Source organism: Opisthocomus hoazin, chromosome 6 (assembly GCF_030867145.1).
Source record: "Opisthocomus hoazin isolate bOpiHoa1 chromosome 6, bOpiHoa1.hap1, whole genome shotgun sequence".
NCBI classification, from domain to species: Eukaryota; Metazoa; Chordata; class Aves; order Opisthocomiformes; family Opisthocomidae; genus Opisthocomus; species Opisthocomus hoazin.
In genome coordinates, this window is record NC_134419.1 from 42,248,594 (window position 1) to 42,273,831 (window position 25,238).

General features: G+C 40.3%; 1 protein-coding gene across 4 annotated transcripts in view; it reads left to right on the top strand.

The window, feature by feature from the left end:
* The window catches only part of LRMDA (leucine rich melanocyte differentiation associated), a 690,069-nt gene that overhangs the window by 366,242 nt on the left and 298,589 nt on the right, over positions 1 to 25,238 (top strand). For all 4 annotated transcript variants that reach the window (XM_075422916.1, XM_075422917.1, XM_075422918.1 and 1 more), the window contains one exon: positions 18,566 to 18,697. In XM_075422916.1, coding sequence (XP_075279031.1) covers positions 18,566 to 18,697 — 132 coding nt within the window. The remainder of the gene's footprint in view (positions 1 to 18,565; positions 18,698 to 25,238) is intronic.

Here is a 25,238-nt window from a genome sequence, read left to right on the forward strand (position 1 = left end):
TTGGAAACTTCAAATTGAAATGTTTCTTTACTGTTTTTTTTTATCACACGCACACTGTACTGAGGTGGCAGGGCAGATTTGAAGGTTATTAATGTGTTTTTACCCTTTGGGCTTCGGGGCGAAGAAGGGGAAAGACTATGGCAGAGTGTATGTAATGTATTCCCCCTTCACCACCCCCCACCTTCAATAAATACTAAAGATTTTATAGGAGTACCAAAAACTGGTCCGATATCCCTTTTGTGGGAGGGCTTTTCCTCCTTTCCTCCCAGACGTTAAAAGGCCTGCTGCTTGTGGTCCTTGCATCCCATAGTAGATGAATAATGAAACCCGAAGGCCACAGCAACTGTTTGCAGTCTGGAAAGAGCCACAACTGAATACCCAGGGAAGACAGGGACTGTCTTTGTCCCTTTTCTCTGCTGTTCTGATAACCGGGGATTGGTTTAGATCCCAAGGTAGCTAAAAAGCTTGTAAGGTAGCCAAGCAAATTTTGCTCACCAAGAAGCCTATCAGATATTTTGATTTTCTTTTTTTGATCTCCTTGGTAAATATTGAGAGCGCTTCATTTGCACAGTCTCTGAAGCATTAAACGCGACACTCGTTTTCCTTCTTTTGCTGTAATATGTACGTTAACTTTGCCTACCGTGCAGCCAGTGTGTCATTTTATTGTGAGCTTCATGATTATGGATTTTCTTTTCCCTGAAGTTTCATCTCTAATTTTTTGCTCAGGAGGCAGTTTTGGCTGATAATTGAAAAGAAGGTATCTCTGGTGAACATGAAAGCAGTTTGTACAAGCAAAACCAAGAATAAAGAAGAAAAATGCAAATGAAAGAAGTGACATAATCCTTTGGGAGCTTATAATTTTGAAGCCGGTCTAATTATTTTTCACATTGGGGGGATACTTCAGCTTTGTCCGTGAGAATGGCTCTGTTCTAGTGAGAGATATTTGCTATGGATTTTATATCTCAGGTGCTCCCTTTCCATATAGCCCTCTTCTCAGCAACTGCCTTTTCCCTGAAATAAGTTTGATTTTTTGTTTGTGTGTTTGATTTTTAATAAAATCTCTTTCCTCATAGAGTTCTGACTTCATAAGGTGAAAGATCCAAAGACTCTTTAGAGAGCATGTTGTTAATGTTGATTTTGCCTTAAAGTCACAGGCTATTTTAGTAATAGGTGAGAATATGGCAGGTTCCTGCTCTCAGATTACACTAATATCACCTTCTCTTCAATGATGTAAAATGCTGACCTGGGATAGGAAGGATGCATATATATGTACGTATACATTCACCTCTTTTTCATTAGATTGTATTTTCTTTCATGCTATGGTCCAAATTCCAACTTCTTATAAATTTCAGACTTCGTAATTCTGGATTTAATGGGAATCTTAGAATTTAACTTTCGGTAAACGTGGAAACCTGTACCTGAGAAACATTATACTGAGTGTAGAAATAACTGTGCTCTTTCTAAAGGATACTCTGATGGAAGAGACAGTGTAAGTGTGTTTTTGCACAGCTTAAACAGCTGCCCAGGTTTGGCTGAGGATTCCATATGATCCATTTTTCTTGTGCATGCCAAGAGCCGAGGTGTGGTGTTGTCTTGACTCGGGTTGGTTTTGCAGAGATTACCCAACATTTTGAGGCAATGGTGACCATGCACTAAGCGGGTGAGGAGACTGCAGCCATTACATTAGGTGATTCACAGACCATTGTTTTGATTTTCCTTTCTTCATCTAGCATTTTGAATCTATAACAAGTTATTTGAAAGACTTTTATTTGTGAAAAAACTTTTTTCACATTTCCGAAAGGCTAATCTAGTCTCCTGGTTCTAGGATGGTTGGTTATCATGCACGCGTAGAGGAGGAGTATGGCCTGCTGGTTAGAACAGGGAACTACTAGGACACTGAAAAGTGCAATTTCTGGACTTGCCATATAATTTCCATATGACCTTGGCCAAGATATGTCAGCTAGAACTTACTTCACAGGGCATAATATAGCTGAATTGATGAGATTGTAGTGCTTTTAGACCCTCCTGAGGAAAGCTGCACGAAAAGAAATTACTACCATAGTAGAATAGTTGTGAAAGTAAAGTAGAAGAGCTGGTACGATTAGGAGACAGCTTATTGACTTTCCTTCCCGGCCATTTAAAACTTTTCTAACTTGGTTCAGGTTAGCGAAGTTGATGCTCTGTCGGTTTGTTTCCGTCCTTGATCCGCACGTGCAGCTCTCATTAGTGCCAGCAGGAGCCCTGGGCTTGCGTTGCGAGAGGAGAATAGACCCCTGTGCGTGTAATGATAAGTTAGATAGCCTCGTGTGGCTCTGTGTGTGATTTCTGATCTATTGTGCCGGAGATACTACAGCATGAGAGAGCGCTGCTGTCATTTTCAATAGAAAGCGAGAACTTTAAGAGCTTGAGAACTGTCCTCTTTCTTGAATAGCACTTTTGCTGCATGAAGTGTAATTTATTTTTATCACAGCAGGCATAAAGCTTCCAGGTTTTCATAAAGAAAAATGATCCATATAGTGCCCATGTCGATTGAAAAATCATTTGAAAACCTGTAAATTCGAAACGCAGCCGTTTCTCAATGCAAAGTATTGTTCCTTTTTGCTGCAGCTTTTAATTTTTTTAATCTCAGACTTTCGTTAGTGCTTCAGACATACTATAAAACAGCATTTTCATCTCAGTAATTATTTTTCCAGCCATCGGTTTGCCTGTAACAGGACACATTATTTAATTATAGTAACAAAAACTTCTTCAGACAGGACTTTCTGTTGCTTTCAAAGTCTTTCAAGGCAGTACTTCCTAAACCTTTTTTTTTTTAGTAGCAAATGTGAATCAGTTATTAAAATTTGAGAAGAAAGGGGAAAGGAGAGGAAGGGGTGGGAGAAGGGGGTAAGAGAAAGAAATTGTTTGTATCTTGCCTGATACACAAACACACAAGAAGAAAAGAAAACAAAGCAAGACCTATTATTAGTCCTACAACTTGTCAGTTTGATTAGTGAACGGTTGCCTCGCTGTCTTTGGAGGAAACACCGCGTCTTTAAATGCTGTCCATTCTGAAACGCAGGAACCCCGCATTGTGTCTGTTGGGGCGTAATTGGACTGTCTTTTAATACAAGCAGAGGCACTTGTTTCTGAATATAAACCCTGCACCTCAACAGGTCAGGGAGATAGTAAGAACCTGTTGTTTGCCTTTGTCTTGGGGAATAATGGAGTCACTAATCTACTTGATCTCTGGGAGTCAGATAAAGAAGAAAGTGAACGATGCATACATTTCAAAGATGGAAGGCGCTTGTAAAAGCAATTTCTTTGGAGAGAAAAAGTAGAGCAAAGGCTGTTGGAAACCTTTTAATTAGTACTAATTACCTCAGCAGAAAACGTTGGAGGCTTGAAAGGATTTGTGTCAGCAAGTGAAAGATCAAAGATTGTGGCGCTCGCATTTTAATCTGTTGGCTATAAAAACGAATAAGGGGGTGGTAATGGGGCCCATGAGAATGACAACCCAGGTGGTGGAGGCCTTAATCCCTTCTTTACTGCTAGCGCCTGAGGCCTAGTTCCAATTACATAATAAGATGATTTAATTTTCGCTTTAATTTTAACAAAAATTAAGTTTATTTTAGCCTTCAGTAAGGACAAGACAAGGTTTCCAGACAAAATGCTGTCAATTTATTTCTTTTAATGTTTGAAGTCCAAGCCTTTATTTAGCCATTTTTTCCCCTAAGTGGCTGAAGCTGCTCCGTAGAAGGCGGTGAGGCAGCAAAGCTGCTTTGATGTGGCCTCTGGAAACGGGGAGGGGCTGGCAGCGGGTGACCGGTGGCTGCTGTGGAGGCGCGCGGAAATTCGGCAACGCCACGAGCGAGCCTTCTGTCTTTTATTTATTTGTTTGGTTGGTTTCTTCTTATTTTTTTAAACAAACTGCCTAATTGTATCAGCAAGGAGTAGTTCATAGGGATGCTGGCTGTGGTGCTTCACTTCTCCATTTTCTTTCGAAATACTGGGTGGGTTCAAGTGACTATGTGTGAGGTAAATCAGATCTCTATTTTTGTGGCTCGAGCAGATTATGTGCCCTTCAGAAATCTAATTGTCATCAAACTCCTCTAGGGACAAATAAGTGAGCGTATGGCTTAGGCTGAAGAGAGTCTGTTGGCTGCAACATAGACTTCAAATGGATAAATTTCTGTCCGGGAATCTCCAGCACCTCCGCACAGCAAGGCCCAGCCACTGTGTCGAGGCGGAGGTGGATGCATCTTGAAGTAGCGTTGGGTTTACAATTCAACTCGTGCAGTCAGGTGTTCTCCATACTCCATGAAGTGGTAGGGTTTGAGGTTTTTATTAATTGGACTTGTATAAAAGGTTGTGTTGTTTACGCTCTAAGGATACAAGCATGGTAAGTTGCAGCTGATTGTGTTTTTATTTTGAGAGGTAACGTGTCTAAAAATCTGGAGGCAGTGGCAACACAAATAATCAGGACTCTAGTCTGGGTTACACCTTACAGTGTGGATTTTTAAATAATATTGTTTTGAGTGAAGTCTTTTGGTCCCTCAGTAGGCTTTGTATGGATGGTATGGCAGTAAAACATGAAAAAAACCCCTGATGTCATAGTTGAGTGTTGTCTTCCTTTTGCTTGCCTTTTCCTAACCTGTGGAATACCTATTGCCTTTACGCATGCTGTGGAGAGGCTTGTATTGAATCTCTTGCTTGGGTATGGAAAAACAACTGAACTGGGGCCTGAGCCTCTTTCCAGGGCAGTGTAGGGGAATAACACAAGCTTGTATTTTCAGGTTGACTCCTTCCTGTTGGAGCTCCCCGGCATGGGCCGCGGTGGGTGACTGTCCCTGTGAAGCTGCTCAGAAGGACCCAGGGTGCTACGGGGTTACCTGGTGCTCCAGGAGATGCTAGAGTGGTCCCTAACTCTAGCGTGATCCTAGGGCTTTCTGTGTTGCTGTCTGGCGTGAAGAGCATTTGAACGTGCATAGGCACAGGGACAAACTAAGAATGTGTTGATGTAATATGTGTTTTGGTAATTGTTCATCATCGTCTTCTTCCTCATCCCTTGCCTATGAAATCTACACGTGGGTGTCCTTTGAAGGTGGGATTTAAGCTGGACGATACTTTCACAGTCAGATTTTAGACAATCTTACTCATTTTAGGGATTGAAGGGGGGAAAAACCCAGCACAAAAAAGCCTGTTGCAGATTCTCTAGTCCATCCTCTTGAACTGTAGGATTCTTATCTGCTGTCTTTCCCTGCCAGTGTTTTGTATGGTTCAGTTTTAAATATATTTGCTATGTAGAAATGGAAGATACTGAAAGGAGGATACTATCCAGCATTTGTGGTGTGCATCTGTGCATCTTCCTTTATTTTTTTATTATGTATGAACTGAAAGGGGTGTGTTTGTTGTCTGCCCTGTACATTTATAGGAAAATTGGTTTGCTCACATTTCAGAGTGTGATAATCTTTGTAATTTTAGAGGCTGAATTCTAAACTCTTGTTTTGATCAAATGTTTTTCACTATTAAATACTTTATTCTTCTGCTGCTGTTTTAATGTGTTAATATTACTCATTATTTTGCATAATATGAGCAATGGGAAAAACAACCAAAATAAAAATGAGAATGAACATTAAAGTAAATAAGAACTTTGTTTTGACCGTGCATTGATTGTTTACTTATGTAAACAATTAATGCATGTTGCAACAGTTTAATTGAAATGCAAAACCCCTCAATTTGACCAAACAGATTTAATGGACAAATTATATTAAAGCATTATCAAAAATCAAAAAGATACAAGCACATGCTTATCTCTGAATTTGAACTCTCATATATAAATCTTTGCAGGATTACCGTAAGGCCCAGTAAAACAAAAAAGTTGTGCAACAAGTTAGTCCTGAGCAGTTAGCATGCAACAGTGTTTGACTGAGTGTGATGTGTGGTAACGATTCCCAAAAGTCATGGGGTGTTTCCCTGCTTTCTGCTCTTTGCGGGAGTGATTTATGAGTTTGCAAGTTGCTTCCCAAACTCCGTAATTGCCCTGACAGTTCCCCAGATGGACTCTATCCAAGTTGGTATAAACCAGTACTCATTGCAGCTGGCCCTTCTAATTCGTCTGGAGTTAGGTACAGGACTTTGTGTTATTTTTGGTCTTTGTTTAGATATGTTACCTCTCTAGAAACACTGTACCGTGGTAGTGGATACTACCTTCCCCTCAAATACTAGATATGTTTGAAAGCAAAACAAAGTTCTATTTAGTAAGACTCAGCCGAAGATTTTTAGTTTTAGGGATAGAAACAAGGTTGAATACAAAACTTGGTCTTTGCATATACTTAGCAGGTCACCTTTCCATTTACTGAATCCATTTTCTCTAGGACTTCTGGGAAGGATTCCAGCAGGTACCGCTTTGGGCCCAGGTGCCTCAGCAATGCATCTTCTCAGTCCTGCCATCAGCTCTCATCTGGTGCTGCCAGAAACCAGCTTTGACGATCGTGTGTGGAAACTGTTGGTGGTTCTCTGTTTTGTATCGATCGAGTGGCTCCTGCTTGCCCTGAGCACAGCTATGTCCTCTGGCCAGTTACAGCCCGCTCCAGCCGGGCTTGTCCTTCTGTGCGGGATTCATAGCTTCCTGCTAAGTGTTACACACAAGACATACATACATTTCACAAGGGAGCTCTGGTATGCTGCTGGCTTTCTAGAAAGAGATGGAACAGGATGTAATGTTAACACTGATGACAGACCCAGTAACACAGTTACTTTGTTTAAACAAGTCTATGAAAAAGTGTTTCCCCTCTTACAGCTTTGCTCGTGTTGCAAGCTTCCACTTGCAGAAGCTACAATTCACTGGAGACTGTGCAGACCTAAGTAAGAGAAAAATTTGTCTGTTGTGTATACTTGTATCCGAGAGTAAAGCACATCCATGTGGAAGATGTGCTGTTTAGTAATTAGGTAGTCTCCTCAAAAGGATTCTAATTGTTCTTGTTTGGCTAAGTCATGCACAGATCTTGCGCGCTTTTATCCTGAGTTTAATAGATCTAATAATCTGTTTACTAGCTTTTGGGGCTTAAATGCTAGTAACAGTAAGGAAATCTCTTACAAATAATGGTTTGAGTACAAAAAGAAACATTGAAGAGTAAAGAAGATGATTTGTCTTACACTTGGAGATCATTAAAAGATTTTTAACTATACACTAAAAATTATGTTTCCCAAATTGTTATTAAGGCACCCAAGTGATCTCATCTTCTTAAGGAACCAATGTCCTAGCTTTTGTTTTAAGGTCTATAAGAACTGCTGTTTGCTTAATCCATCTGAAAAGAAAAGCGTTCTGATTTCCAATCTAGATATGGAGCTTTCTGTTTCAGGCACTTGTGCTAACGTAAAGCTTAAACCTGCAAAGCTCGAACAGTCACCTTTTTGCCCATCCTTTGACATTTCTGCGCTGATATTTTACCTTAAACTTTCTTTTTAAAGTAGACTCTGAACTTAGTATGTAACAAGTGCTTGAGCATTAAGCATGCTGGTGATGAGCGAAATGTTTAGGAAGAGGATGGTAGAAGTTGCCCTGTGATTAAAATAATTATTAAAGGACAACCTAGCTCCTTGCTTTGGAAAACTAAGAGTGTAAAATATTCCTGAACAAAATTTTTAAAGAGATAACAGATTTGGAAGCCTGAGTGAACAATTTTATTGATGTAATTGACAAAACTCTCGTTTCAATAATCAGAAGGTAGGTGATTTTTGGAAGGTTACAAACAGTGGCTTACGTGTTGATTCAGTTACTCCTGTTTGAGAAAGTGTGCATTTTAAGTAGATCCCATCAAAAAACATTAACGCAATGAATCTCACTTCAGCACTTTATTAAATCTATTTAAATATGCATTAAAATATTTCAGAGACACCAAACTGAGGATGCCATTGAGCGTTTAGAAAGAGAGGAATGCAGTGGCTGTGAAGTTTTAATTGTCTCTAATCTCTTGCTAGCATGGCAATACAATAAAAATAAAAACTTTATAGAGGAATATTTTACATAATGCATTGTTTGCTAGGAATATTCTTAGTCAGCAAATCCGTGTAAGCAGGAACATACATTTTCGACTTTTCCATCTTTTTAATACGTAAGTCGTATGCTCCTAATAATCTTTGTGTTGTTCTTATCTGCATTTAACAGCATTTAGAAATCTTCCTTAGTATTATTGAAAGCTGAAGTATCTTTTAGTCGTCTTCTCCTTCTTCCCCCTTCTCAACAAATTTCATGAGAAAATTAAAAATTTGAAATGCATCTACTCTGTCTTATTTTGCTGTGCGGTTCTGAAGTATTCTGATGAGCCTGGATAAGCCAATATGGCCTTTAGGGAGAGACATGTCAAATATAGGCAGACAGCTCCTGTGTCTGGTAACAAAGACTGAAGAGGTTAAAACTATCCCAACAGGCCTGAGCAGGTCAGTCAGAGGCAAATGTTGGAAATAAAATTTGGTGGGGAGGGGAGTAAGGGGCCTGGGTCAAGTCCTGTTCAAAAAGTCAGCTTTGTCAAAAGCTTCAGTCACATTCTTACCTACAGGCAACCTCTGCTGATCCCAACTCATTAATCGAACTGGAGAGCCGTCTTGACCCCGGCTCCTTCCCTTTGAAGTGTGGTGTCCTCTGCAGCATGAGGAAATAATTTGCTGCCTGATTCAATGAGCCATCAGTAGAGCCAGCAGACCTAATGACATGTGAGAATATTAACCTCCTACCACGAAGAGCTGTGAATCTTGAGAGGCAGTCTATAATTCACCCAGCACTCCTGAGCCTTCTCTTTCTGTCTTATTCTTGCACTCACTTTCTCACTCACAGGGAGAGAGAGAGAGAGGAGAGACCCTCTCGTCGTAAAACTTTATTTTCTTCAGTAGTGGGAGCCTTACTGAGCTGCTTGATAATGAGTTACTTTCCTTTTGCAGTTGGATAAAATTTATGCTGAAAACTAGACATCTGTCTTGCATATAATCATTTCTGTTTAAAATATGATGCAGGCTACACAACTGACATCGAGGGAGTGATAATCTGAATACTTACCCATGTAGACTATTTTATGTTTCCTTATGTATTTTTCATCATCAAAGGAAAAAAGTAAAAACAAGAAAACCAACACGCGTAACAATGATTTTGCTCTGTATAATGTGTTCTCTGGCTGCCCGCAGTCGAGGGGATCTTTCTACAATCCTCTGCTTCCTTGTATGGCTTTTTTTTTTCCCTACCTAAAACAAAAAACAGTTCTGCCTGGCCAAGTCCTGTGTGTTACATACACACACAAGGGTGTGTTCTTGCCCTTTGATTCTTAACAAAGAAATAGATTGTTGGTCTAATCCCGCTGCTTTAAAAGTCAGGGCTGGTTTTTGTCTTGTTGACGACTTTAGCATTTTCAGTCACAGATTCAGGTCTCAATGTCTGGTTAGCTTCAGAAAGTGAGCCACTGTCACTCACGTAGCAAACTAATGAGAAAGGAAAAATGGCCCTGTGTGTATATGCTACTCACCGTGAAAACGGCGGTGATTACCAGACTTTACGCTGTTATATATAACCATATACAGTAAAACACTGTATGAGTTTTCTTTTGTTTTTAGTGTCTTTTCATAGTGCTGATTGGTGTTGCAAAAGGTCAGAACTCGGAGGGTATGGGTACAGATGGGGAACAGTGTCCAACATAGCAAATCTCAGACCAAAAGGACTGTTGCTGGCCACTTGTCCGTGCTAGAAAGGTTTTGGATTGTTGGTTGTTTTTTTTTTTTTTTGCTATAACTGTACTGGCAAATTTCTCCGATTTGGTGAAAATGTAGCTTGCAAAAGAAAAAAAAAAAAATTACACCAAGCGTGATCACTTCTGATGGTAAAAGATGTTTCTCCACTGGGAGTCAAAGTTAGCGATATAGTTGGGCAGCCAAATCCTTTCTGTTGGTAATCGAGCCTGAATTCTGTTGGGTCACAATTACAGGGTGCTTTTGATTCTGAGGAGTTGTTGGTAAAACTGGGTGTGTGGTGTGAGTCTGGGTACAGACGAAGACACTGTGCAGAGGAGATAAAGGAGGGTAGGGAGACAAAGCAGGGTAGGTAGCAGAAGGAAATAATAAATGAATGGCAGTTACACGCTGTGTAACAAGGAGTACAGTGTTTGTGGTACACACATATGTAGATCCCTGTGATTTGAGGTTGTTCTAAAGAGATTTTTTAATGTCGAGGGATTCAGTGTTACGTCCGTTAACAGTTCTCCATTATCATGCTTGAGCAGTCTATTAGTCGTTCTCACCTCTTATAGCTGGTCACAAAGGCCAATCCCCTTGCCTCTCTCTGCTTCATCTTTTTTATTAAGTTTATTAAAACTAGTCAGATTATACTTTGTTATGGCACAGGCTGTGCTTGGTCCATTCATTATGTTTTCTTATCTTGGCAGGCAATCTGAATTGAACGGCAGCTAGTCCATCATGCACATATGAAGCCCATCACTCCTCCAGCAATGGCCAATTCATCAAACATTTATCTTTTGCCCTCTGAGCAGTGCGTCAATTTGCTTGTCAATCCTCAGCCTTGGTTGTGGTGGAAGATGGGAGAAAAATTACTTTTCTTATCCCCCTTCTCACTGAAGTCTAGTAGTTGGAATGGGCTTTACTCTACTTACTCTACAGGCTCTTTATACCCCCCCCCCCCCCCCCCCCCCCCCCGTGTCTCTGTGCAGAAAGGGGAGGGGTCAGGTTCCTATCTGAATTGCAGAGTGACAGATTGATCCAAGATACAGTAAAGCTTTCATTATGGCACTGCCTTTGCACTTGAATTTGCTCATATTTCCATTATAATACTGTTTTTTAGGGGGCTTATAAATAGGTTCTCAACTTGGCACATGGAGTTGAGAGGAGCCTTTAAGAAGAAATACATTAGAGGGTTTTTAGGGTTTTTTCTTTCCTCCTTTTTTTTTTTTTTAACAGGTAGGTTTATAGTTTGTAAATCCTGGCTTGTTCTTTTGCTGTTTCTAATCACTAATACTTCCTTGAATTCTTTCAAGTTCAGGAAACGGCAGCGTTTGCATCTTTTTTTATAACGCGATTTGTTTTATTAGGACTGAATTCAGCGTGTAAGATTGGGGAAAAAGACGAACGAAGTGAGAGATGCTCACATGCAAGTTTTTCTCTGAACTCCTCTAACCTTGTTATTCTTCACCAAATACTTTCAAGACTTTTTAGCAGAAGGATGCTTAAGTCTGTACTCAGGAATATTATTGAAGTGAGGCGTCCATTGAACTGCAGGGACTTCCTAGTGGTGGTTTTTCCAGAATGCCCTTTGATAAAATATGACTGCATACAGTCACTTGCTCTCTACTTGGCAATTTTTAACTGTGTTTTGCAAGCTGTATTGTGTTATACTGTACTTGTTCAATCATTAGATGGCTAAGAGCTCATTTTCTGATCCATTTTGTATTATTTTAAAATATTTTATATGGCTTATATGAAAACCACCTTACCACAAGCTATAGTTATTACACTGATTGTCATTTTATTTAAATTTACACAAAATTGTAACAGTAATAAAATATAAAGTCTTGGCAAGTTTTATCCTAAAGATGTCATATAAAAACTTAAGCAAAGAGAAGCCTAACATGAATGATAAAGCTTGAGCTGTATTAATGGGATATCCTCTTGAGTAGAGCTATATTAAATATACATAGTGAAATCTGAGACTTTAAGAGGTTCATTAGAAGAGAAATTGAACCCCACCCCGGTCAGTTAGGTTGCTTTATGGTAGAGTTAATTTCTTTTCCTGGTCTATCTTATTTTTTAATATTTTTGTTTTTTGACTAGAGTCTTGGTAAGAAGGAATGGTGGTTAAGCAACTGAATGGTTGACCCTAATATGTTTTTGTGAGCTACTGAAAACTGTAATTGGGATTTGCAGTTTATTTCACCAGGTAAATAATCTACCCGTATGGGGCACAGCTGTAACACTTTATTTTACCTCAATGTTGTGATTTCTTCTGATTTCATTGTGAGACGTTGGACAAACAAGCTACGTTCATCCCTCCCAAATGTATGTGCCTCACTGAGCCTCAGCTGAAGGTCTGGTTCACCTTTGGGAAGTGCCCATCTTTGGTCACTGGCTGTAAGGAGTTAGGAGTAACTGGGCTCCTACAGACAGGTGAGATAAATCTGCATTGTTGCTTTTTGGATAACTCCATCATTTGAAAAGCTGCTGTTAAGAGCAAAATCTCTCTCTGTCAAGAAATCCTGAATTTCTGTTTTATGATTGGTAGGAAAGAGTTTGAAATGTTGTGAACTTAACATTTATGATTCAGAAGGCCTCTTATCTCTTTTTGTCTGTTTATTGACTCTGCTTTTGTTTGTGTTTTCTTTGAGGTTTGGGCATGGATGGTTGCTGATAGGGATCGAGTAGTTTGGGCTTTTTTTTTTTTTTAAAGCAATGCAATTTGCTGTGTAAGGCTCAGAACAAGACTGTAAAAACTAGATGAAGATTATGGGTTCTCATGAATCCCCGCCATTTGAATGTGCTCACATAGCCCTAGTTGGATTGTTGTGCAAGATGTTTTCATCCCGATCTTTTTCCGTAATAAGGTGTCCCACATGGTCTTGTATGTTTTGAACGTGTAAGGAAAGGGGGAAAGCGAGGGATGGATATTCATTTTATTGTATGTCTGAAAGTTAAGCATGACCTTTATAGGAAAAGACTCGGAAACTAATTGTAGATCCAGTTCATAATACAGGTTTAATCTTTTCTTACGGAGATCTTTTCTTCCCAGGTATTTAATGATTCTGCTCATTCCTTTCTTTCCATTTTCTGTTTTGCTGACCGTATTCACAGGCTTGCCTTCAGTTTTATTCAGAGCGCTGCTTCCATGTATTTTCTATCTAGCAACACAAAGCTGGAAACAGATTGACTGGAAGAGATGCAAAATGCTACCTCTAGATAGCCTGCGAAATACTACTGTTCGCTCTGATATTAGACAAAAAGAATCATTTCGTGTTTTGGAAATATTGGTAGGCTTGTTCTTCGTTGAACAGAATTCTGTGATTACTGTTTTATACTTTGTCTGGTCTCACCTGGGGCCTGGCCCGCACTAGAAATTTGGAAGTTCTTTACTTTCACTACAGTGGGGTTTTTTTTCTGTTGTTCTGCTTTGGTCCAGAAGTCATGTCAGAACTGTCCGTTACATATTCTGTTCTGTTGGATGCATCTTTTTGGATGTATTGTCATGCACAAAAATAGGTATAAACACCGAGTAGGACTGCAGAAAAGGAAAGCTGTAATGCTTGAATGGTGTAGAGGTCACTTTTCAATGCTTTACTTGTAGTTTATCTGCCATTACTATCTCTGTGTGCAGAAAATACATAAACCTTCGATTTGCAGTATTTTTGTGATTATAATAGTGAGAGTTTTTTTTTTTTCCCCTGGAATTTGAGCTGAGTTCTAGCCACTCTGTTGTCTTCAAAATGGATTGTTTATTTTGCTGTACTCGCAGGTGAGAGGTATGTTTAGAGCAGACCCCCCCAGCAGGTTTGAGAGGAGGATGCTGACAGAGGCCTCAGCCCAGGGGAGTTTGCACAGGAGATTCGCTGAACCCCTTCCACCATCAGAGCAGAATTGGAGATGGCTTGAGTTTTCCCCCTTATTTGTTTGCTGTATTTCAGATGAAGTGGGGTTTAAAATTGAACAGGAATCAAAGCGAGTAAAGTGGAAATGATATTTTGCATTCCCAGGGAATTACTCAATATCTACATTTACACGTCTTATACATTTATATAGATAGTATTTATTTATTGCTCTTTGTTTTGTTTAGCTGAGGTTAAGTCAAAGGACTAGAAGTCAGGAGCTCTGGGTTTTATTTCTTGTCTCTTAGAAAATTGCTGGAGGTCACCTTTCGTTAGTCACTTAACCTCTCTCTGCTTTACTACAAAATGGAATTTTAAGCTCAGCAGGTTTTATAAACAGTAATTCATTAATTTAAAAAAAAAAAATGCTTTGTGCTCCTTGGCTGGCAGGTGCTGGAGAAATAGAAATTACACTTCTGGTCTTTAAATACAGAAATTATCTAGTCCTAGGGTTCTCAAGTTGATTCTGCTCTCCTGTAATCTGTTAAAACATAAAAGGCAAGAAAAAAGGTATTTTAAAAAGCTCATGTTTTGTAACAACTCTGTCTTTAACTTCTGGTAATGGCTATCTCTTGTCAACAGAGTGCAAATCAATTTCAAGGCTAAAGCCAAACTCTCACATTTACATATTGTTAACTGCTCTCTCTTTTCCTGTTAAACAGGAGGAAAAACTCATTAGATACGAGGCAGCTGTCTTATTAATGGAGGGGTGGGCTAAAATGTGAGGAACGCTTCTTTTTCAGCACATACTTCTGAACAGCTTGTTCTTCCGGACAAGGACAACTTGCGGAGTACCAAGGTTTGTCCGTTACTTGAGAGGCTTCTGCTTTATTTCGTTTATCCAATCTTGTGTTTTCCTTGTCAAATATTACCAAAAAAGAAGAGCTTCTCTTTACTTTCATTGCAACCAAATCCCCGTCAGGCCAGAGGGACCGTATGAAATAGCGTAGTTGACAATTGCCATGCGTACACATCAAGAGAACAAATCTCCACTGTGACGTTCCTTGATGAGTAAAACTTTGTTACAAACCATGAATGAGTTACGGAAAAGAAAGCTGGAAGAAATCATACTGATTAGCCGAAGGGCTTGGATAAAATGACGTTTCTGAGACCTTTGTATTCTAAAGGATTATTTACTGTCTGCTTAGGGAACATCTTAAGTCGTTGTGCAGAGGGAGTCAGTCTCCTGGTTAGCGCAGTGTTTTTGTAAGCTAATGAGGGCAAAGCGTGAGCCATAGGCAATGATGCTGTGATATTAGCTGTGACAAGGAGCTTGATCATAATTATCTTAACGAGGATAGGGTTAATTACAGTGGAAACCTAAAGTTTTTTCAGTTTGAATGAGGCAGCGCTGAATACGTTGTGATGTTTTGTCAGTTTGATGTGACTTTGGAAATTGCAATGGAAATCTCCTGGCAGCACTTGCTCTCCTCTGGGAGCAGCACGTGAGCCCTGCGATGAGGTAACTGAGATGGTACCTGTGGGTGAGAAGAAGGGGCAGCTCTCGTGTCAGGAGAGCAGGGAAAAGCAACCCGCAGCGCACCTTCGTGATGTTTAGTAGCCTTCAGAAAGCAGGGAAAACAGCTACTTGCCACTGCCCCTTCAGTGCTGGTTGTATTGTGGGGGCAAGGTTGTGTGCGTGTTTTAATATACCAATACAGGGAGACATTTTTTCTGCTGAGAACTCTGAGAAAACAGCGCAGACTTCATTTTAGACTGGTTCTGTTTCTTGGGGATTTCCCTCTTTTTCTACTCGTCTCTTAGGGTGTTTGCGTGCTGCTTGCTGCGCTGTGTGTATGCACGCGCTCCTTCCCTCTTTTGCAATGGGCTCAGGAGGAAGTATTTGGAGTACATTAATACAGCTATCTCACCCTCACTCAAAATAAAAATGCCAATATTTTGTAGCGATTCCTATCTCAAAATGCTTTCGATATACTAATTCACGATTGCAATCCTTGCTTATCCCCCATCTGCAGGTGGGAAATTGAGGCATGTAGAAGTTATGGGACTCGCTGAAGTTTCTACCATTTCTACTATTAGTTCTAAAACTAATTGCGTGGATTGTACTTAAAACTTTTAAATTCTAGAGTACAACTGCTGGGCAATATTTCCTTACAGGTTATGATGGTAGAGATTGTTGCCTGGAATTTAGTAGCTAGTGTCACTGAATGATAGCAAACACATTTTTTTCCTTTTTTGTTTCTTTACCAACTGTCTTACCGATTTAGTTTTGGTGCTAGTTTTTTCTTCCGCTTAAGATGAAAAAAATAAGAGTTCTGTGAATAGCAAAATAACATACGGATGTAAATTTATGTTAATGGCTATACCATCTCTCCCTGTGCTGTGGCAACCCCTCCCATCTCCCTGGACTCTGAATTTAGGTGATTAAATCGGCAAGTGCACGCTGCTCTGATGACAGGAAAACAACGATTAGTAAGCAACCCCCTGTGTAACATGGCTCCTTTTTAACTGAGCAGCTAAGAACATTACATGGCAAAAAATTATCAAAACCGGACAGGTGTAAGGAGATTTGCGCAACATTTTCTCTGCCTATCTGTGAAACTAGCACCCTTGTTTTCAGCCCAGGCTGGTGAAAGAAAGGCTGCTTCAATAGGCAACTCCCTCTAGTGTTTCCCAGCCTTTTGTCCTGCTTCATGCCTTGTCATTTTGTTTTATGCCTCCCCTGCAGCAGTTTTGGATGCGCGCTTTCTTCTCCGTGCCAGTTGCCAACCATTTGCTGATTCTCATGATAAGAGTATTATATTTGCATAACATAACTCAGGAACAATGTGTGTTTTGATGCTGACACTGACCAGAACCTCAGCAATGTTTTTTCACAAAGGGCCCATTAACATCCCATAAGGCTCTGTGGTGTTGACAAGGAGGTGGCCTTCTATGAACTCCTTTCGCAAGTCGGAGCCTTACGTTGAAATGTGAGGTTTGGAAATAATCCACTATTTATATAATAAAGAGTATTTAAGGGGAATTTGCTAAACTAGGTTTGTCAAATAAACTGAAATGAGAACTCATAACAGCTTGATAAACTCACTGCTACTTCCTCTGGGTTATTTTGCCTTTTAAAGGTACTTTGGGGGAAAGCGCTGGCTGAAACGTTTGCTGATCTCTCTTCTGATTTTGACTTTGGCAACACCAAGTCTGTTGTGATCCTTTGCTGAAATAGCTAGCTTAATACAGCTCTTAATGGGGTACGGTTTACGTATGCTGAATCGAGCTTTTCCAAAACGACTTGTTAAAGGCGAATGTAAAAAGTGCGACTGTTTCTGTGGCGATTGTTTCAGTGTGATGTTTATAATAGAGGCTTCTCTTCTCCCAGCTTCAGAGGCTGTAGTCTCAAGGCATTCTAACGATGTAGATACGCCATAGGGTGTAGGCATGGCAAATTTTCTTTGGGTCTGGCTGCCCAGCATCAAAACGGCAGCAGTAATAGTTGCCCCTCCCTTGCAGAACGCCAAGTTGACGGAGTGTGAGCACTTTGGGGTCCTTGGCCTGAAATACACCATCTCAGTGTTGTGCAAATGTTACTTGAATATTCATAGTTTAGTGTACAGTACCCAGTGTAAAGGTCAGGGACTTGTTTTCGTTTTGGTTGTTTGAACCCTCTAACTGTGATTTATAAGTGCTCAGTAAGTTCTGTTTACAAAAGCAGTATGTTGTTTTTGTTGGACAGATGGATGTTAAATTGTCTCATTTGAAACCCGTATACTTTCTAATAATATTTGCATTTTCCTCCAGTAGTGGTGCCTGTAGAACTCTCTTACAGGGACCTGGGCTGTATTTTGATCTTTGCCAAAAACTGGGGGGAGGGTGAGGAAATCCCCTCGGTATAAATGTCGTTGGAAGCCAAATAAATGGTATAGCCTGCATCTCCCTGATTCATCACATTTTCTAAAACAGCCAGGAGATACAGTGATGATCTTCCCACTGGTAGGCACAGTAGATCAGCTGTCAGGTCATGCAATCTCAGCATATCTTTAGGTGTCTGGTAGGTGAATGAGCTGTGAATGCGTGTCTGTGCGTATGCTCCGTATACCATGTGTCTTAGTTGATTAATGTGTGGGGCTTTTTTTTCCTGTTGGAATGTGCAAGCGTTAAGAGTCAAGTTTGGAACAGATGCCTTAACAAGGAACCAGCGTGTTCTTTTTAGGGTGTTTTTTTTTTTTTTCCTGTAGTTTGCTATCAGAGGAATGAATACCTCCAGAAGCTTGTTTATTTACAAGCCGTCATCTGCACTTCCCTGTTGTGAAATGTTCCTTTTTAAAGGTGCTCTCTGCAATCTGACCTGTGGCTTGACAGTGGGACAGTGAGTTCTGAAAAGAAAGCAACTGCCTGTTCTGTCTGGAGCAATTCTGCATTTTATTTTGTAGAGAACATTTTATTTTGTTTGCAGGGACTGAAGAAGCAAATGAAGTGGTTAATAAAAAGGAAAAAAAAGAAAATCCCTTCCCCATTTCCTATTATTGCATGTAAGGTAACTGCTAAGAAATGATACTTGAAGTTATATTTATTATTGTTAGCGGGGTATGATATTTCTTGGCAGAAATGATGGATGACAACTTAAATTTGTGTCCAGGGAATGAAGGTGAACTGTGACAGAGTTATTTATCTTGGGAATGGAGGTTAGGGTCAGGCGAGGCTGGGTGCCTGAAGGCACAAGACATTGACAAATTCATCCTGCAGGCCCTATATCTGAAGCCTTTTGTTTTGGATCCTGGCTACTCACTAAGTGACCCCCATCCTTCATCCTGCCAGCCTGTGAAGGATGTGTTGCAGTGCCAGCACTCCCCTTGCTGCTAGTGCTTGTCATTCACTCTTCTGACAGGCCCAAACCAAAACTATTCCCACTCCTGAAAGGGAAGGTTAAAATATTTATTTCGGCTCATAATGGCCTCCCTGATTTAGTGGAGTATCATTTTTCCTGTTGCCTTTGTCGTCTGCAGGTCACTGGAAGGACTGAAAACATTCAGTTACTTGGAAGAGCTGATCTTGGACAACAATCTACTCGGAAATGACCTTCTGCTACCCAGGTTACCCTGCCTCCATACCTTAACGCTCAACAAGAACCAAATATCCTTTCAAAGAAACACCTGCAAAATGTCAAATGAGTTTTATGCGTCAGCCAAATTAAAGTCTGTGAAATATAGCTCGTGTGCAGACAAAGCATTCTCTCGTGTGGCACCTGGAATACTTCAGAATAATTTATTATAGGTCATTCATAAATGAAATGCGCTGTTATATCTTCCCGTTGTTCCATTTTAGCGAGGGATCTAAGTGACGGCTCTGGAGAAATCCTGCTGCGGGATGAAGCGGCGCCGGAAGGTTCTGGCGTGCGCGGGCTGCGGGGTTCTGGGGCAGGCTGACCTCTAGTGGAGCCGCGTGCACAGCGCTCGCCGCCCAGGAGGGAGACAAAATAGGGGAAAAAATCCCCCCAAAACATAATACCTTGCTCCGGTTTAACGAAGCTTGTAATACGTACAGCTTCGTAGCTGCTGTGCCGCTGTGGCTAGAAGAGCAAGTCGCTGTGTTCTCGGTGTTCCCACTCTGCGTAAATGCTTACAAAACGCTGTCCAAACCAAGGACGTTAACACACTGAAGTATTTAGATGGGTGGTTAAGTCTATTCATAACCAGTCAGTCGCTTCTCTGTATGCCTGAAGTTAGCGCCTGCTTAAGTTTATTCAGAAAAAATATTTCGGCGTTTGCCTGAGAATCACAGCCCCTAGTCTGTAGGCTTATAGATAATGGTCTGTAAAAGCTAATTATCTACAAGGGCTGGGCACGGGCTTGATTATTAAATAAATTTCCCATACTTTGACCCTCCTGGAGATTTGAAGACGCTTAACATACAGTCGTACAAAAGTGGAGGGCGATCGAATAGTGGCCAAAAGGCTAGCTGAGGCCTGCGGAGTCTTAGAGCGCAGACCACAAAAGCCCCCTCCTTGTAATTGCAGCATGAGGACAAGGCTGCTCATCTGCAGGCTTTTATTACAGACAATGTAAACAGAGGGCAATTTACCTCCTACTAAAGCAAAATCCTCCTACTGAGGAGAAGAAAAACAACTGCACATTCTACGGTTTCTGTGCTTATTTTTGACTCTATAAATAAACAAAAATCAGCAGAGTAACTTTTATTCTTGGGGCCCTGGAAATTTGCCAAATGTCTCCTTAGCAGCAACAATTGTTACTGTCCTAGGTATTTGGCTAGATTTCTGCTTAATGCCAGGATTCTGTGGGTTGGATGTGAGTAACTGGTTTTATCGTTTGCTGCCACGGTAAAATCTGAACCGGGCATGCTTTGATGAAGAATGTACCAGAACATTTTTGCTGACTCTATGGGTGATGGTAGGTCTGGTGAAGCGTATCTCCTTCTACTAAACCCGAAATGTAAATTTGGCCGTAATACCTATGAGCATGTGAGTATGGTTGTTCTTTGGGGGGAGGGGGGTGTCAAGGAGGAGCTTTGCGCTTACCGAAAGGAGAATGGGTGTGTTGGATGGGAACTCGGGGAACAAAGTCAGAGGGAAGAAGTTTATCCTGGCAGTAGTATTCTTTAAAGAGTTTCTGCTGGTCTCACAGACGTACTTAAAATACTGTTGTCAAGTTAGCTCTCAAAGTCAATGATAATGTGATAAGAAGGATTTGATTTATCTCAGGATTTTTATAGTTTAGTCTTAAAACTATGAAGTTAGAGCTTTGAGAGTATTGAGCTACCTAGGCTATAGAACCAATGTATACATTTTGTAGTGTGCTGCCAATAATTCAATAGAGGAGTTGCAGAAATGCTTGTAAAATGCCTAACATGTACAAACTGTCCAGAGAAGAAGAAATAGCCGCTGTTCGTGATTAACATTTTGAGCCCTAGGGAGTAGTGACCTCTTGCAGGGAACATACAGCAGTCTGCAGAAGCATGGAGACCTTCCAAATTCCTCTCTTCAATGTGGATACCATATTAGAAAAATGTCTCTTTTGAATCACTTTTTTAAATTAATAGTTTCCCTGTAGAATTTTTTAAAAAATGTTCAAATGTACATGTAATAGAATAATGGAATACATTACAGGAATGATTGCTTAGTATAGGACAGTAGCGCTACAGAAAGGGCTCAAGCGAGCAAAGAATACTGGTCTGAAACAAAACTTCAGGTGGTGGAATATTACCATATATGCATACATAGATACACATCAAGAGAGAGGGAGAGATGAAAACAAACAAAAAGCCAAACCGACCCCTGTGAAAACTGGAATAATGCTTAAACTTTAAAACTCACACGAGAGATCTCCTGGGTATCTCTTAATATTACTGTATTCTTTGTTATTTCTCACCTTTTGTTTGAGCTTCATTTTGATCCTGACCCTATTTTGATAGTTCTGATAAGAGCTTTTTAGTCCTTTTATGCGGTTCACTTCTTGTGTGGTGTTGTGTGTGTAAATAACGTTTGGCCCTTCCTAACGTGATGTCTGGGTACACTGTACAAATATGAAAGCTTGTCTCTAAATCAGGTGAATGCTTAGATGAATCATCTAATGTTTTTTTTCTTCAAATAGTGGCTGCGTATTCCAGTTACAGTTAGGCCACTGCCAGTTTTTCCACTGGAAGTGGAAGAAGCAAATTTAAATATTGCTATTTTAAAAACAATTTCCTAGTGTTATACCTCAACTTTTCTGTGATGTGTAATCTGTTAAAAATATTTTAAAATGCAGTCTAGTTATCAACATTTTGCAGTATTGGATTACATGTCTCTAACAAGGTTTTTTCATGTGTGTGGTATGTTAATTTTTACAAAATTCTGATTTATTTTGGGAAACATATCATCTTACTTTGTCTATCAGACACAACAGAAGGCAGAAAGCAGTGCAGACTAAGATGGATGGCTGGTAGGTAGGAAGATGCTTTTGGAGGAGGACTCATGACTGCAGTCACCTACACTTATAATGGGAAGCCTCATTTTTCCTTTTAAGTGTGTTCACTACATACTAAGAATCAGTCAGGAAATTTCTAAATAGATTTATTCCTCTGTCCGTGTCATAGCAATGTGAGGTTTCATGGCTTTTTGCCGTGCTAATCATGGCTGGTGTTACAGTGGGACTGTATAGTATAGACATTCTAATTTCCTTCACGTTTCAATCTTTTTAGTATTTGTTAAAACTACTCGAAAGGGCAGCAGTAATAGTTTGTCAAATACCTGTATGCTGAAAATTAGATGGTGTTCACTGCCACACTTCAAAATAGACGAGTCTGATAATGATCCAGATCTGTGATCCTCTGAAGTTAAAACCCTGTTTCATTACTTAGTCCAGTGAGATGGTCACCCATTTAACGTATGTTCTATATACTTTCGAGGAGCTGGTAGTAAATTGTTTCAGATTAGAGGTGTAGAATGCAGACATTGAACTTAGGTCTAGGTTTTGAGTGGTTTAGAGGAAATCCAAAATATTTCACACCATGGAGTGAGAAATCTAGAGGTGGGCAGAATGCCCACAGTGGTGTATGCATTACATATAGTAAAAAGAGTTATCAGTGTGGTTCAGATCTAACGGTTATACGTTCCTGAGTCTTTGAAAACAACATGGATTGAGTAGCTCAACTGAAGAATGTACTGATAAGTACTTCTGGTGTAATATGTCTTCACAAAGATCCCATCATAATGCCTAATAGTCAGGGATTTGTTTAACCCCAAAACTGTGGACTGTAATTTATTTTGCCTTTGTGCTTATTCCCACATTGTCCTGAAGTGCTTGAAGACCTAGAAGTCCCAGTCTGACCAGAATGTCATTATGTCAAGTGCTGAGGACTTGATGTTTAGATGGAGTGAATACGTTAAGGACATAAATTGTCTCCTGTCAGGCACAGATCCCTATCTCCACTAAACAAAGATCTAAGCTGAAATGGTACAGCAGTCTTCCTGCATACACTTCTGAGCTCTCCATGCCACAATTGTGGATTTGGCTAAATCTGAGTGTGGCTTGTTAGAGAACTGCAGTACCTGATGAGCCAAAAGACTTTTGTCTAGAATAAAGGGTACCTGAAGTAAAAATTAATTAACATGAATGCCTAATGGAGAAACGTCTATGGAAGAGGGAGGTAGTCTTCAGTATGGGCGATTCTTTATCCTGTTCTACAGCAGTGCTTGGACCAGTTCACCTGTAGATGTCAGAACTTTAAAAATATGGCGAGCTGCATCTTTATTCTTGATTGTCTTTGTGTTGCCTTGGGAACCTTGAGCACCATTTGGCCAGAATACTGTTAAAAAAAAAAAATCCACACAAACAACAAACTTTGGAAGAAAGAACATATGGTTTCAGAATGGACCTCTCTAGAGACGCAGAAACTTGGTTTGATTGCAGGAATAGAAACATTCCTCCTTTTTCTCACGTTTGTATGCCCAACAATATTAAAACCTGGTCTTCAAATCAGCAGCCTTGGAACCATGGGCTTCCTGAAATACCCTGAAACACATTGGCAACTCCAGCTACGCAGAGGAAACTAATGCTGGTCCAGTGGGCAGAATGGGATTTTTTTCTCAAGTATTCAATATGCAGGAAACTCTCTGTGAGATGCATGGACTTAGTTAATTACCACCTGTGCCACACCTTTTCTTTCTTGAGCAAGATGGTTTTAAAGTCAGTGAAGGAGGCCTTATCTCAAGGCCCGAACTCCCTACCAGATAGGGTTCAGGCCAGAACATGGCATACAAATGACAGCACATGACTTCCCATTGCATATAGAGCAGGGGAAGATGTATAGTTGCATATTGCAAGCTATTTCTGTGGTTATCCAGCCTTGAAGACCTAGCACGTTCTAATGGAAAAGCGTTCAGGTGGCAAAGATCTTTTCACACTGCATTCGGAGGAGAATTGGTAACTTCTGCTTCAAGGCTATTTGCCTGTGGAGTAACTTGTGATTGCTACATTGTGTTTGTGATAAATTTAATTGAAGCAAATGTTTCGAATTGGAATAAATGTAGGTACCTTGCTCATTTATGACTCTGGTAGGAGTGCTGTCCAGGTGGTTTAATGTTAGGTTGGTTGCAGCACCTGCAGGACAGATGGTTGGCAGAAGACTTTCGAACAACAGTTTTGGGTCTTTCTACATGGAGGTCTGGAATTCTGTGTGATGTTTCTGATGTTCTCTATGTATGTATTTCAGAAATATTGTGAATGTAAAGCTGATTGCTCTTTACTGTGTCTCTTTGCTTCCAAGAGCTTCTGAAAGCTGTAATCGCAGAGTGAGGTTAGCATGAAAAGCTTTCCCGTAACTCTTCTGGGGAAGTGGGATGGCTAAAAATTTGAAAAGACTAAGTGCAAACTTTTTGAAAAAAAATGGTGGACCAACTTGGAAAGCACTGAGCGAGAGAACAAGGGTGGCTACTTTTCTGATAAAGTCAATGTATTCGACTGTGTGGCTAGTGAGAAGAACTACTGGCAGAGAAGAAGGTTACAGAAGGAAATACTTCAAACTATACAGAAAAAATAATGGAGTGGAGAGATAGGAAATATGTGTAGGTTTGTTTGGATAGATATATGTTAGCGTAGCATTTGTATAGAGTTATGTAGAATAATTTAATTTAGAAACTGTTAGCAAAGGTGGTTTTTCTTAGGTTTGATCAGCAGTTGTCCCTGAAGAACAGCCATGAATATGGTTATACCAAGAATACTGGTAAGAGCGGAAACAGTATGAAGTTTGGGCATGTCCAGCACCAGTTCTCCGTACTTAAAGCAACGGGACCCTTATATTACTCTCTGTAAAGGATTCATGCAGTGTCCATGCCCTGGAAATGTGCTGAAGGGACTAGTGAAAGGACACAGCTAAAGAGACTCTAGAGCATACAGAGGTCTGGAATAGCAGAACATGTGAGACCTCATCCTGTAGTTTCTCTGTGGATCCACACAACCTCTCAGAATTATAACAGAATGGTCTTTTTACTATGCCGGCTGTCACAAGACACAGCTTAACATCAAAATGCCTGTCCCTGCTTGTGAGGTTCTCCTAAAACTGGCTAAGCGATGTGGCATCCACTATATACTAACCACTATGTACTAACCACTCAGAGTTTACAACTTTGACCTTGTTCAAATGTAGTATACCCTGGGGACAATTTAACTTTGAATCACACTGATCATGTCTTGGTAGTGGTCTTGAATACTGTGGAACTAATCATTGAAAGGTTTGTAAGGGACTATAGTCCTGACTAGCACTAGAGTTTTAATCTAGGCTACAGGATTTTCTTCAGAACAGCCAAACAAGAATGTTGCGAGCTTGCATAGGCAGTTGTTAGTCAGAGAAGGGAGAGGGTTCATTTGCTTTGGGCTTTTGCTTGTTCTTTTTGCCTTCTGGAGAACCTCAAAAACTGTGGTACTCGGTACCAGATAGTGAAAATAGACAAGTCAGAACATACTTATTTTTAGGATGTTTTTTGTTGCATTAAACTTGCAAAAAATGAAATTACTGTGCAGCTTAACTGGACCCACTGTAGTACTGTATTTTCCAAATAATTCTATTGCTGATGTCTCAGTGTTGCTTCTGAACACAAAATACGGTGACGTGGCTGTGTATGCTTGTGCGTATGGATGCTGTGGACAGTCTACTGTAAATGTGCATGTGTGGTATACATACGTG